The sequence below is a fragment of the Mobula hypostoma genome, chromosome 16 (genome assembly GCF_963921235.1).
Source record: "Mobula hypostoma chromosome 16, sMobHyp1.1, whole genome shotgun sequence".
Classification (NCBI taxonomy): Eukaryota; Metazoa; Chordata; class Chondrichthyes; order Myliobatiformes; family Myliobatidae; genus Mobula; species Mobula hypostoma.
This window is the reverse complement of record NC_086112.1, coordinates 16896277-16911923: the sequence shown is the minus strand read 5'-3', so window position 1 is coordinate 16911923 and position 15647 is coordinate 16896277. Positions and strand designations below refer to the sequence as shown.

The following is a 15647-nucleotide window of genomic DNA, read 5'->3' as shown; positions in this document are numbered from 1 at the left end:
TTTGCAGTCACTGACTTTACTTCATCAAAAAAACCCACAAAACTGCAGTGAAAGAAAAGATAACCCAGCAGGAAACTAGCTAATACTTGATAATTTGAAGTTCTTCACAACTTGCCCATTCTTTTGAAGTGCTCTGTTGGAACCTTACTCAGGAATGACAATGCTCCCAATTCAATGCCACCTTCAACCCAAAGTTTATCAGAATATACTGCTTGTTAAAATAGCAGTGCTGGTTAGGATGTAAATCCACTGTTGCTAGTTAACATACCTACTGCAAGAGTGTGATGCCGTTTCTTGGGAAAAACAGAAAATCTTGGAAATATTCTGCAGCTCGGGCAGCTATAATAGAATGGTAAAGCAGTTGTCTTTGGAACATGAATGCTTTTAAAAGAAATAGTTTTCAAACACAAGAAAAAGTGGAAGAGAGGAAATAGGTGCACTTTGAGATAAAGGTGGCTTTTTCAAGTTGGGTCATAGATCAGTCATGTTCTCAGTAGCATTTGAAGAGGTTTGAGAGATTAAATAGCCAATTCTGTTTCCAAAGGTTCCCTTAAAATTGCTGATGATTTTCTGTACACATTAGTTTGTGGTGATTATTTTTACCACTGGATGGCACCATTTCCCAGGAACAATGGCAGATAGGCAGAAACTGATCAGGGTGGTGTGATGTAATAGAATTGAACATCTGAACTGGTATGCAACCAATGTATACCATTTGTATATGTACATTTTTTTGTAGGAGCGTCTTCTCAGTGCAGTAAGTTCTCAAAAATGAAATTTTATGATTACACCACATTGTAGTCATCTTAGATCTGAAAAGTGTATTGCAGGGGCATATAATGCACTGTAATCTTCATTCCTTTCATCAATAATTCATACAGTCATAAACAAGCCATACACAAGACGTTCCCTGTGGCTTATTTGTAAAGTGGAAAACAATGCTAATGTTTTATTACAAATGCTGCATATTTTCAGGGCTGCAATTTATTATTCATATTTAGTAAAGTTGCATGAAACATTTAATTTTATCAAGAGTTCCTGTTGTCTTCACTTACCATCCCATGTGCCTCCACATCCAGCACATCATTCTTTGCAACTTCTGCCACTTTCAATGGGATCCCATCACCAAACATATCTTTACCTTCCCCCACCCCCCAGTCACTGCTTTCTTCAGGGATCATTCCCTCCGTGATCCCTTGTCCATTTGTCCCTCCAAACTAATCTCCCTCTGGCTGCATATCTATACAAGTGATAGAGTGCTGTACCTCTTGATTTACCTCCTCCCTCGCCTCCATTTAGAATCTCAAACTGTCCTTGCAGGTGAAGCCACACCACATAGGAATCTGTTGGGGTCACCTTTTGTATCTGGTGCTCCTGATGTGGCCTCTTCTACATCGGTGAGACGCAACAGAAATTGGGGGACACTTCATCGAGCACCTCCGCTCCATCCGCCAGAAACAGAATTTCCCAGTAGCCAACCATTTTAATTCCTATCACCATTCCTGTTCTGACATGTCAATCTGCGATGTGACCACCCTCTGGGTGGTGGAGCAATGGTTCATATTCCGTCTAGGTTATGTCCAACCTGATGGCATAATTCCCTACCCTTTCTCTCTTCTGTTCCCCACTCTGGCCTCTTACCTCTTCCCACCTTCCTAGGCCTCTCTCCTTTCCTTTGTCCTAAAGACTCTCTTACAGATTTATTCCTCTCCAACCCTTTATCTTTCCCACCCACCTGTCTTCATCTATCTTCTAGCTACCCTCCTCCTCCCCCACCTTTTTATTCTGTCTCCTTCCTCCTTCCTTTCCAGTCCAGAAGAAGGGTCTCAGCCCAAAATGTTGATTGTTCATTTCCATGGATGCCACTTGACCTGCTGATTTCCACCAGCATTTTGTGTGTTGCTGTGGATTTCCTGCAACTGCAGAGTTTCTTGTGTTTTTGAATTTTATTTGTGCTGTTTTTTCTACTTCAGATAAGCTTTAATGGAAGTGAAGGAAGGCGAAGAAGAAGACGGTCTTCAGAGTCTGACAGTGACTCAATTTCTGAAGGGAAGCGACCTAAAAAACGTGGAAGACCTCGGACAATTCCTCGTGAAAATATTAAAGGGTTTAGTGATGCTGAGATTCGAAGGTATGCTTTAAATATAGATCAGACTGGTCAGCACAATAAAAATGTTTACTTGTAACCACAAAACTCCAAAGATTTCGTAATGAAATATTTATGGTTTGGAGGCTTGCTCAAGTAAACATCTATATTTAATGTACAACAAATGATTTGTCATGTGTGCAGCATCTCATTTTGTTAAAGGATGTGTGGTCTAAATAACCTGAAAAATAAAAGAACATCTAATTTTTTCCTGAACCAACAATTAAATACTGAATTGGCTTTTGGCTATGTTGGACTAAAGGGAAAATTTTCTCATAACAGATATTACATTGTGAACTGACAGCTAGCATATGCTATTTCAGCGCCAGTGACCCAGGTTCAATTCTGCCAGTGTCTGTAAGGAGTCTGTACGTTCTACTCATGATTTTCCTCTGGGTGCTCCAGTTCCCTCCCACATTCCAAAGAAATATGGGTTCGTAGGTTAATTGATCACATGGGTGTAATTAGGTGCCTTAAGCTCAATGGGCTGATAGGACCTGTTACTGTTCTGTACGTCTAAAATAAAACTTAACAAACTAAAAATATATATAAATTAGTGAGTGAACGTTGAAAAATCACTCCTTCAGTACACCTGCAACTCAAAATTGGATTGTGAAGGCTGGTATAAGCACATTTGAATTAAATTCTTATTACCTTGAATGGTAATGACATTGTGGGTGAGCTACGGTTATATGCAATAGCACCACATGAATCACAGTTTAAGAAGTGTTTTGTACCCACTTGGTTTTTTGTCTTGAAATGTTGATGGTTAAGCATTGATTCACTTTTAATGCATTGTCAGTTTAGTAAATGCTGCTTTGTATTTGTTAGGTTTATCAAGAGTTACAAGAAGTTTGGTGGACCTCTGGATAGGTATGCTACCAGTTACTGTTCAATTTAAACTAGAAAATATAGTTAAACCATGTTATATTTGAAATGCATTGCTCACGACTTCTATTAGCAGAGTATTGGTAAAATATTGTTAAAGCTGCACACATAAAAGTTGCTGGTGAACACAGCAGGCCAGGCAGCATCTCTAGGAAGAGGTGCAGTCGACGTTTCAGGCCGAGACCCTTCGTCAGGACTAACTGAAGGAAGAGTGAGTAAGGGATTTGAAAGTTGGAGGGGGAGGGGGAGATCCAAAACGATAGGAGAAGACAGGAGGGGGAGGGATGGAGCCAAGAGCTGGACAGGTGATAGGCAAAAGGGATACGAGAGGATCATGGGACAGGAGGTCCGGGAAGAAGGACGGTGGGGGGGGGACCCAGAGGATGGGCAAGAGGTATATTCAGAGGGACAGAGGGAGAAAAAGGAGAGTGAGAGAAAGAATGTGTGTAAAAATAAGTAACAGATGGGGTACGAGGGGGAGGTGGGGCATTAGCGGAAGTTAGAGAAGTCAATGTTCATGCCATCAGGTTGGAGGCTACCCAGACGGAATATAAGGTGTTGTTCCTCCAACCTGAGTGTGGCTTCATCACCTGTCCTTTCTTCCTGGACCTCCTGTCCCATGATCCTCTCGTATCCCTTTTGCCTATCACCTGTCCAGCTCTTGACTCCATCCCTCCCCCTCCTGTCTTCTCCTATCATTTTGGATCTCCCCCTCCCCCTCCAACTTTCAAATCCCTTACTCACTCTTCCTTCAGTTAGTCCTGATGAAGGGTCTCGGCCTGAAGCGTCGACTGCACCTCTTCCTAGAGATGCTGCCTGGCCTGCTGTGTTCACCAGCAACTTTTATGTGTGTTGCTTGAAGTTCCAGCATCTGCAGAATTCCTGTTGTTATTGTTAAAGCTATTGTTTTTAACATATTGGATCCGTTACCATAGATTGGAAGCAATTGCTCGTGATGCTGAACTGGTGGATAAGTCAGAAGTCGACCTCAGGAGATTGGGAGAGATGGTGCATAATGGTTGCATTAAGGCTCTACGAGAGTCCACTGGGCAGGAGAAAACGGGTGTGTACATTTCCTATTTTCCAACTTATGTGAGTAGGATCGTGAACCACTATAGCAAACTCTGCTGTGGATTTAAGTTAAATGATCATGGGTATAAGTCTCGCTGTAAAACTAGTTCAGAAAACATATAATGACACTAGAAAGTTTATGAACCCTTTAGAATTTTCTATATTTCTGCGTAAATATGACCTATAATGTGATCAGATCTTCACACAAGTCCTTAAACTAGAAGAGAGAACTGGATTAAATATATAAATCAAAAAAATTACACTTCATTTATTTATTGAGAAAAATTATCCAATATTACACGTATTTGTTGGAAAAAGTATGTGAACCTCTAGGATCACCATTCATTTAACGGGGAAATTAGAGTTAGGTGTTTCAATCAATGGGATGAGTGTGGGAGTCCCTTCCCTATTTGAAGAACATAAACCTGGGTCTTCACTATCAGAATCTAATCTTCGCCACACAGGTTTTTGGAAGTGTGCCATGCCTTGATCAAAGGAGATTTCCGAGGACCTCAGAAAAAAAAATGTTGTTGATGCTCTGCAGGCTGGAAAAGGATACAAAACCATTTCTAAAGAGTTTGGGCCCCACCAATCTAGGTCAGGCAGATGGTGTACAAATGGAGGAAATTCAACACAATTGTTACTCTCACCAGGAGTGGTTGACCATCAAAAATCACTCCCAAGAACAAGGCGTTAAATATTCCAGGAGGTCACAAAGTACCCCAGGGTAACATCTAAGGAGCTACAGGCCTCTCTTGCATTGGCTATTGTCAGTGTTCATGAGTCTACCATCAGGCAAACACTAAACAACAGTAGCGTGCATTGCAGTATTGCAAGGAGAAAACTACTATCTCTAAGAAGAACATTGCTGCCTGTCTAGAGTGTGCTAAAGACCATGTGGATAAGCCAGAAGACTGTTAGAAGAATGTTCTGTGGAGTAGATGAGTCCAAAATAGACCTTTTTGGTTTAAATGAGAAGCATTATATTTGGTGAAAAGCAAACACAGCATTCCAACACAAGAACTGCATCCCATCTGTGAAGTGTAGTGGCAGTGTCGTGGTTTCGGTCTGCTTTGCTGACTTGGGACCAGGACAGCTTGCCATCATTGATGGAACGATGAATTCTGAATTGTGCCAGCAAACTCTACAGGAAAATGTCAGGGTATCCATCCCTGAACTGAAACTGGGAGAAAGTGGGTCATGCAGCGAGACAATGGCTCTAAACACACAAGTCAGTCTACCAAAGAATGGTTAAAGCAGAAGTATCATGTTTTTTGAATGGCCAAGTCAAAGTCCTGATCATAACCCTATTATGGAAGGACCTGAAGCAAGCAGTTCATGCAAGGAAGCCCACCAACATCCCAGAGTTGAAGCAGTTTTGTAAGGAGGAATGGCCCAAATTCCTCCGAACTGATGTGCAGGACTGATCAACAGATACCAAAAAAGTTGGTTGAATTTATTACGGTACAAGGGGGTCATACCAGCTACTGAAAGCAAAGGCTCACATACGTTTCCAACAAATACATTTAATATTGGATCATTTTTCTTATTAAATAAATATAATGCTTTTGTGTTATTTATTTAATTGCGTTCTCTTATTCTAGTTTTAGGACGCGTGAGGATCCGATCACATTTTAGGTCGTATTTTTTCAGAAATAGGGAGAATTCTAAAGGGTTCGTAAACTTTCTAGCACCTCTGTAGTTTTAAGGGAGTACTCCCTGCTTTCTTACTCGCGCTGTATGGCGTAAAGCTGGCTCAATTTGAAGAACTGAAGGAAAGTTATCTGAAGTTTTGGCTATATTTTTCTCTGAATCTGCGACTAACGTTGATGAAGCATGTTTAGCTGCTTTTGTCACAATGCTGTAAGTACTTTGCTGCCTTGATTACCAAATAGAGATAGGAACTGCACCTCCAAAATTATTTTCTTACTTATAAAAACCTTTGGAAATATTGAGTTTTATGAAAGATACTTTATACAAATCAATCTTCCTCCTCATTATTGTTGGGAACACTGCGAATAAGGAAAAATGGTTACTGAATAGGTACTAATTATTGCTCACTGAACTCCCTTTCTCTACATGTTGTCCGTTGTGATAAATGCACAAATGTTGTATGGTATTTTTGCCTTGGATTTTTTTAAAACTTTAATTCAATGCTGCTTTGGGCTTAATTCTTACCTAAATTTTATTTTTCGCATTTTTCAATGACTTTTACCTTTTCCAGTAAAGTCCAGTGCAAGTTCCTCAAATTAATGGGAAGTTAGTTTTGCAAAATGTGAAATGGAAAGACAGTTTTCTAGTAGCTTGGAGAGGTCTGGATATGGGCTTCTCCTGCATTCTGTTGGTAAGAAGTACCATCTAACTCATTAACAGAGAACTCCTACTGATGTTCAGTAAACATTGTGTATGCATACAACCCAGCTGTGTTTTGTAAAGAATTTCTGATAGTTCCTGTTTTTTTTCTCTCTCTCTGTTCTCTTGAATGTCAAAGGTAGTTGTTTTACACAGTGAGTGGCAAGTGTATAGAATGTACTGAGGAGAGTGGTAGTCGAGGCAGACACATTAAGGTAGTTTAAGATTGGCACATGGATGAAACAAAAATGGATGGCTCTGTGGGAGGGAAGGTTTAGACTGATCTTGAAGTAGGTTAAAGGGTTGGCACAACATTATAGGCCGAAGACCCTGTGCTGTACTGTTCTGTGTTCTTCCCCATCTGATTTAACAAATGCATTAACCACTTGGTTAGTATATTTGCCTTTACAACATCTGAAATTTTGATTTTGCAACAGCTGCCAGGCGTGGTAAGGTGAAAGGTCCTACGTTCCGCATCTCAGGTGTTCAGGTGAATGCTAAACTCGTCATTGCACATGAAGAGGAGCTTGCACCTTTGCACAAATCTATTCCACCAGATCCAGAGGATAGGAAGAAGTAAGAATTTTATTATTTAATCCATGACTTAAATAACTGTTTTATTGTCTGCATTGTGTTATGCTTCATGTTCCTAAGCAGCTTTGATATACACCAGATATTGAAGCTTACAAAATAGATCCCCAGGCAATATGCCTGGTTGGTAATACCTTGAGGAAAAGTTGATTTTTTTTATTAAAAAAAAGGTTGTGGCTGGCTGTTTGGTTTATTTCATGATTTGGTGTCAACTCCATTAACTACTTAAAAGGAATGATGGATGTTGGTTTCATTGAATTAATATTTCAGTATCACTATCAGTAGAGGAAGCTTGAGAGATCTCAGACTCAAAGGAAGTTACAGCTCAATGGAGGTTATTTTGTCCCTTGTACCCTTATGAAAGACTTTTCCATTACCTCTTGTCTGTTTCCATAATCTAGCTCTTTGCTCAAAGGCCTTTACATTGTAAACTTAATGCTCAGTCAGTTTTTTTTTAACACATTGCAGATTTACACTTCACCTGCCATTCTAGTAATTATTCTGGACCTTGCACTGCTTGTTGGATGCAGACATTTTCCTTTGCTGTCCTCCAATTACTTAACCCATTTTCTTCAGTTTTGGATCTGTACTCAGTACCGGACTTCGGGATGAAAGGTCCCGAGTTTGAATCTAGCCGGCTCCCCTGCACACTTACCATCCGTGCTGGGTTACGAGCTGGTAATCTCTTTGGAAACTCACCCGGCAGAAGGCAATGGCAAACCACTGCTGTAACTTGCCTCGTATGCGGTTCCCCACTATGTCAGAGAGACGTGGAGGGAAATCGTCTGCTAACCGGAGAAACTCTGGATGCGACGTAACTTCCCTTTTTTTTACTGGAAATTAGTCTGTCCTGTTCAGCTCAATTATATATCTCATAATTTTTGACATCTTTATTAAATCTCCCTTCAGTTTCCTTTCTTCCAAAGCAAGGTACTTTAGCATAGTCAATCTTTCCGAATGTTCTCCATCCCTAACATTGTCTGCAGACCTTCTCTGCACTAATGTTGTGTTCCACAAACAAATAAAGGTAAATATTTCTTGAACCTTCTTAACTAGCTTAATTTTATATCTCTAGCCTCAGACCATCTACTCTGTGATCCCTCTGGTCCCCTAGCTGTATGGTATGCTTGCTCTTAATATATAATTTTGACCTATTTGCCTTTCCAGAATGCATCTACTCATTCTTTACTGTATTGGATTCCAATAACACTAAGAATTTAAGTGTCTTCTGGAAACTTGCTGAAAGCCACTTCACTTGTATCCAAATCATTGCTATATACCATAAAAGTAAGGGACTAACATTATTCTCTGTGGAACTCCAGGGATGTACAGTTTTCTAGTCACTAAGACTTGCTCAGCCAGTACTTCTAAATCATATTTGCATCGAAGATGCACTTTCTTTTGAATTGTACGGGCTATCAAACTGAACGACCATCATAAACACATGGACAGTGTAACTTTACATACCACCAAAATATTCTCTGAAAACCTTCATGCAGTTGCCTGACATATTAAGCAAGAAAGATACAAAGTGTTAACATCTCTGTCCTCCATCACTGCTTTACTGTGGATTAAAATCAAATTCTAGACATTTTAGCAATGGGAGTGTAGTTACATGTTTGAGAGAAGATTCGGAACTTTCTAGAGATCAGACAGATGCACACAGGAAAATGAATGTGTAGCAAAATAAGTCTGAAATATCTGTTATGTTTAGCGATACTGCATTGAAAAGACTGAAATGCCCCTCGTCGCAATCCACGCACACGAAAAAGTTGTTTCTAGCTTTTGATGAACAGTAAAATACAGACCTGTTGCTTGTTACAATTCAAAAGTTTGGTACTGTACAGAGAACATTTTTTGTAAACAATCTTTGTAGTTGTTTAATTAGAATGTGGTTCACTTTTTAGTCTTCAGTAGTGGGACTTCAGTACAGTCTTTAAATGTATTGCTTTTAAATATAATTTGTTGCTACCACAGGTATACCATCCCATGTCATACTAAAGCTGCTCATTTTGATGTGGAGTGGAACAAAGAAGATGACTCCAATCTTTTAATAGGCATCTATGAATATGGATATGGCAGCTGGGAGATGATTAAAATGGACCCTGACCTCAATTTAACGCACAAGGTACAAGAACGTTCCTCAGATGGAAAACGGTAGAGATATTCACCAGGTCAGGTTGAGGAATGGTTGACGTTATCGACCAGTGAGCCTTGCGTCTGTGGTGGGAAAGCTGTTAGAAAAGATTCTTAGAGATAGGATCTGTGGACATTTAGAGAATCATGGTCTGATCAGGGACAGTCAGCATGGCTTTGTGAAGGGCAGATCTTGTCTAACAAGCCTGATAGATTTCTTTAAGGAGGTGACCAGCCATATAGATGAGGGTAGTGCAGTGGATATGATCTACGTGGATTTTAGTAAGGCATTTGACAAGGTTCCACACGGTAGGCTTATTCAGAAAGTCAAAAGGCATGGGATCCAAGGAAGTTTGGCCAGGTGGATTCAGAATTGGCTTGCCTGCAGAAAGCAGAGGGTCATGGTGGAGGGAGTACATTCGGAATGGAAGGTTGTGACTAGTGGTGTCCCACAAGGATCTGTTCTGGGATCTCTACTTTTCGTGATTTTTATTAACAACCTGGATGTGGGGGTAGAAGGGTGGGTTGGCAAGTTTGCAGACGACACAAAGGTTGGTGGTGGTGTGGATAGTGTAGAGGATTGTCGAAGATTGCAGAGAGACATTGATAGGATGCAGGAGTGGGCTGAGAAGTGGCAGATGGAGTTCAACCCGGGGAAGTGTGAGGTGGTACACTTTGGAAGGACAAACTCCAAGGCAGAGTACAAAGTAAATGGCAAGATACTTGGAAATGTGGAGGAGCAGAGGGATCTGAGGGTACATGTCCACAGATCCCTGAAAGTTGCCTCACAGGTAGATAGGGTAGTTAAGAAAGCTTATGGAGTGTTAGCTTTCATAAGTCGAGAGTTTAAGAGTCACGATGTAATGATGCAGCTGTGGAGTACTGTGTCCAGTTCTGGTCGCCTCACTATAGGAAGGATGTGGAAGCTTTGGAAAGGGTACAGAGGAAATTTACCAGAATGCTGCCTGGTTTAGAGAGTATGCATTATGATCAGAAATTAAGGGAGCTAGGGCTTTACTCTTTGGAGAGAAGGAGGATGAGAGGAGACCTGATAGAGGTATACAAGATATTAAGAGGAATAGATAGAGTGGACAGCCAGCGCCTCTTCCCCAGGGCACCACTGCTGAATACAAGAGGACATGGCTTTAAGGTAAGGGGTGGGAAGTTCAAGGGGATATTAGAGGAAGGTTTTTCACTCAGAGAGTGGTTGATGCGTGGAATGCACTGCCTGAGTCAGTGGTGGAGTCAGATACACTAGTGAAATTTAAGAGACTACTGGACAGGTATATGGGGGAATTTAAGGTGGGGGGTTATATGGGAGACAGGGTATAAGGGTCGGCACAACATCGTGGGCTGAAGGGCCTGTACCGTTCTATGTTCAGATCTGTAACCCTTCACAATGTAAGAATATATTCATCAATTAAGATTGTGAGATACAAACACACTATATATGGAATAGCTAAATAATTTGGCTTTCTTGTTAGATAGAAATATATTTCCCAGTAATTATAAATTAATACAAAACTTGCATGTTCTTTAAACATTGAAGGTTTAACAGAATTTTGCAGTGGTGGATATTTAATGCATCCTAGCCAAATTACATTTCAAAATGTAAATCAGTAATGTATATTTTTTATCCAGTTCTATATATTAAAAACTCTCCCTAATCTCGGGACAATTTACATAGACCAATTAATCTACCACTAGTACGACTTTGGACTGTGGGAGGAAACCAGAGCACCCAGAGGAAACCCATGTGGTCATGGGAAGAATTTACAGACTCCTTACAGACAGTGGCGGAAAAAGCAGTTCTGCAAAATAAAAGACCACTATCTTGAAGGTTATCTGAAATAAGTGGAGGAAGTAGCAAGAAAATAAAGAAAATTTGTCAGCTGTGCTGAAACAAGTGAAATTTTGAGATAAACTTAATTGATTTGAAATAGAATCTTAGTTTCAGTTAGTTATACAAATGGAATGATATTTTAATTGTACATGACTTGGTCTGGTATTTTCTGTGATGAAAATGTTTTTAGTGTGCCTTTGCTAATTGTTTAAATGGTCTTGTCTTTAGATTTTGCCTGATGATCCAGATAAGAAGCCCCAGGCCAAACAATTGCAGACCAGAGCTGACTACCTCATCAAACTACTAAGTAAAGATCTGGCCAGAAAGGAGGCACAAAGGCTTGCTGAGGTACATATTACAATACAATATTTTGTGTTTCAAGTCTTCTGCATGCTGTATCTATTTCTATGGGTCCAATGAAGACTAATGAAAGTCTGTATTTGTTCTAGGCACGTGAGAGAGACAGGCTAGAAAACATTTATTGCCTATCCCTATTGAGTTATTCTCAGTAAACTTGCATTGTTATGCAGCTACTGTGCATTAGTCGAATAATTCCAGGACTTTAAAAGAATAGTGTTACATATTTTGACATGAGTTTATAAGTCAACTTTTAATGCAGTACAGAAGGGTAATGTTGCACAATCAACATCTCTCAAAAGGGAAAAGACCAGAAGATTACGTAGAGGATCATAAAGAGAGCTTTTGGCACATCTGCCTTCATAAATCAAAAATATTGAGTACAGGAGTTGGGATGTTATTTTGAAGTTGTTTGTGAGGCCTCATTTAGAGTAGTTTGTGCAGTTCTGGTCACTTATCTGCAGAAAAGATATCATTAAGATTGATAAGAGTGCAGAGAAAATTTACAAGGATGTTGCCAGGACTTGAGGACCTGTGTTGTAAACTAAATTTGAATATGTTAGGAGTTTATTCCCTAATGTGGGAGTGTAGGAGAATGAGGAGAGATTTGATAGAGATACTATGTAAAATTGAGTGGTATGGGTAGGGTAAATTCAGGCAAGCTTTTTCTGTGGAAGCTGGGTGAAAGGTGAAATATTTAAGGGGAACAAGAGGGGGATCTTCATTTAAGTGGATGGTAAAGTGTGGAACAAGCTGCCAGTGGGAGTGGTGGATATGGGTTTAATTTCAACATTTAAGATGTTTGGATAAGTACATGGTTGCAAGGGATTTGGAGAGCAATGGTTCAGCTGCAGGTCAGTGGGGCCAGATAGGGTACTAGATAGGCTGAAAAGCCTGATTCTGTGCTGTTGTGCTCTGACTATTGTTATGATTCTTCTACAAGAAATGGTAGCTGTTCTACAGCCAGACTCCAGAGAAATTATTTCAAAAATTTAAATATGGAATTTACCTTAATGGTAATTCTGCTGCATTTCATTCAGTCAATCTTTGTGAAATAATGGTGGTAGGCATTCTCATTAATTAAATATGCAACTTAGAGGTTTGCATTGAATTCTATTTTCACACTGGTTTTACACTTTGTTTCATAAAGGCCAATTCGAGAAAAAGAAAGCCAAGGAATAAACGAAGCAAAGCAGTGAAAATTGTGAAAGTAGAAGACATCAAAAGCGATTCATCATCACCGCCACCACCTTCAGTCAAAAGCTCAGATGAGGAAGGAGAGATCAAGGTATGGAGTCAAATGTTGTCAATGGATCAATGGATTATGGTAAACTGGAAAATTATTAGCTAGATTTGTGGTGCAGTGCCATCCAGAACTCCACAGGCTGATGAAAGGTTTTGGTAGATAACCAACTTGAAAGGTTGAATCTGCTTCCCTCTCCACAGATGCTGCCTGACCTACTGAGTGTTTCCAGTATTTTTTGTTTTCCCCTCAACACGTTGTTACATGCTCAAGGAGATCTGTTTTTTTTCTGTGTGAATGATGTAATGGTCTTTTGGAGGTCACCTGATGTGATTTTCCCGCCGATGTGAGGTCACGTGATGACATGTGCACCATGACTATATAAGGGTCGACCCAGGTGACGCAGGAGGTTTTTAGTTTGTAGATTTCCAGGTAGAACGTGCTGTTTCTCCGTTTCTGTTGCGTGTTTGTTTTTGTGACGCAGTTTCATTTTTAAAACGGTTTTGCGTTCTGATGCAAGATACCACATTATTGGACTGGAAAGTTTTGGCTAGATGTTGATTTACTCAATTCCAACATTAGAAGGGAGAGTGAAGAATTTATCGAAGTGCGGGATCGAGAGGAGTCGGCATCGTTTGGCAGTTTAATAAAGGATTGACCTTATTGAGTCTTCGTTGGAGTAGCAACTTGCATCGGAGATAAGTCTTGCCAAAAAGAGCAAAGAGTTCATGCAACGGTTTGCGCTCTCTCTCTAAAAGAATTTAAGGTCAGTTGTTTTAAACTGTTTAATTACCTCCACATGGATTCTGTGGACAGAACCAGCAGGAAAGTTGCGTCTGTGAAGAAATCCTTCTCCAGAGATGTCTCTCCCCAGTTGAACGTATAGATCTGTTGGACTTTCGAATTTATCGCTTTAAGAACTACATCTGACATTATCGCTTTAAGAACTACATCTGACATTATCGCTTTAAGAACTGTTTTCGCATTTAATGCTTTAAGAACCAGAGCCGAGTGTTCATTCGTTGAATGGCTGCAAATCGGTTAACTTCCGTTAAAGTTTTCGTTTGTTTTTTTTTAATTTATCGTTTACCTGTGTTTAATAAATGTTTGGTTATTTTTATATAACCTGTCTCGATTGATATTCATTGTTCCCGTTTACGTAACAAAGTCATGCTTTCTTTTTTCCCGTCTGTATTTGTCTGTGGTAGGTCCAGATTTCATCCAGGAGGAACCAAAGTTATCTTGTTTGACTTAAAGCACCACAAACTTGTCACTAATTCCTTCCCCCCTCCCCCCCTCCCCATAATCAGTGGACTTTTCAAGGACTTTTCATCTCATGTTCTTGATATTTATTGGTTATTTATTTATTGCTATTCTTTTTGTATTTGCACAGTTTGTTGCCTTTTGCATACCTTTTGAACACCCTAGTTGGCCGGTCTTGATTCTGTTACCTTTATTCCATAGATTTATGCCCAAGAGAAAATGAATCTCAGGGTTGTATATGGTGACATATGTATGTTGATAATAAATATACCTTGAACTTTGATTTCAAAACATTAAATTTTCTTTATTTATAGGATGATACAGCAGGAACAAAGCCCTCAAAAAAGAAATTGAGAATAGAAAGAGATGTTGAAGAGAAAGAACAGGAAATTGTCGTCAAGAGAGAGTCTGAAGACAAAGAAATCAAAAAAGAAATAAAAGAAACCAGAAAAGATAAAAAGGAAAAGGAAGAAAAGAAAGAAACAAAAGAAAAAGATGCAAAGAAAGAAATAAAAGAAAAGGAGGATAAGGATAAAGAACCTATTTATAAAGATAAAGAAGTAAAAGAAGAGAAGGTAAGATATTATTTTAAAGTAAATACAGTGATTACAGTTCCATGTAGAATTTTATTCTTGGATTTACACTGAATTGTGAATTTCAATCATTTGAAGTAATTACCAGAAAAAAAATAGATTGGCATTTGCTTGTTCATCTGTATCCCATCATATTGCATCTTCATATAGGCTTCTCTCACCAGAATGGTGATGTGGTTATTGTACAGTGTGGAAGTGTGTGTATTTTATCAAATGGCAAATATGAATTAGAAAGTTTAAGTTCACCCTTTTTTTTAGTAGAAGCTCAGTTTCCCATGTAGAAATGCTGCAGATTAACATTTTGCCAGGACGGAGTACAAATATTATACACTGTGGTTGGAGTAGGTGGGTGGTGGATTGTTTAAAGAGATAAAGAGAATGAAGTACCTCAATGGAAATGGGGAATATGAAGATAATGTTAGATCTTCTTGCAAAAGCAGATTGCCTATAAATCTTAAGAATCCCAATGCTCATGTACAAATTCTCATAAGAAACTAACTTGAAGAATTGAAATACTGATCAGAATTAAAGGACGAGACACGTGGCTTTGATAGAAATCAGACTTTGGCTTCAAGATGCAAAGACGAAAAAAGTGAGGCCTGAGTTTTTTTTTAAGTTTTTGCGAGTGACTTGAATGAGGGATAGAAAGTATGGATGCCGAATTAGCTGATGGCGTAAGAAGAGGTGGAAAAATGCATTGTGAAGAAGAGATGGATTGCGAAATAGACAGAGATCTGGTAATTGTAGTGTAATGTCAGAAGATTAATTAAATCTGGTGATTTATTGCAAACTGAATTTACTGTAAAAATTTGGATGTCATGCTTCAGCACAAAATGTTGGTAGGATTAAATCTTGAGTATTACTTAGTTTTGTTCTTATTTAAGCAAGGATGTAAATAGCATTCAAAGCTGTTGAGAGAAAATTTAATGGACCAATAGCAAGGATGTTAGTTGTGACATGAGCAAAGGGTAGGCTTTATCTGCTAGAGCTTAGAAGTGTAAGTGAAAAAAAAAATCTTGAAAAGCTGAATGTGAAAAATATTTTTTTCTTGTGGTAGAATCTAGAAGTAAGGATCACTCTTTAGAAATAAAAGGTGATTGTTTAAAGCAGATGAGGTAAAATTTTGAGTTGAGCTTTTGAAGTACTTTTCCTCAAAAAGCAGTG

The 15647-nt window shown here is 39.2% G+C and overlaps 1 protein-coding gene across 2 annotated transcripts in view; it reads left to right on the top strand.

Annotated features, from left to right (window-relative positions):
• Window positions 1-15647, top strand: part of chd1 (chromodomain helicase DNA binding protein 1) — a 134607-nt gene that overhangs the window by 103940 nt on the left and 15020 nt on the right. For both annotated transcript variants that reach the window (XM_063068599.1, XM_063068600.1), the window contains exons 24-31: window positions 1974-2131; window positions 2978-3019; window positions 3970-4097; window positions 6895-7033; window positions 9026-9176; window positions 11256-11375; window positions 12535-12672; window positions 14205-14465. In XM_063068599.1, coding sequence (XP_062924669.1) covers window positions 1974-2131; window positions 2978-3019; window positions 3970-4097; window positions 6895-7033; window positions 9026-9176; window positions 11256-11375; window positions 12535-12672; window positions 14205-14465 — 1137 coding nt within the window. The remainder of the gene's footprint in view (window positions 1-1973; window positions 2132-2977; window positions 3020-3969; window positions 4098-6894; window positions 7034-9025; window positions 9177-11255; window positions 11376-12534; window positions 12673-14204; window positions 14466-15647) is intronic.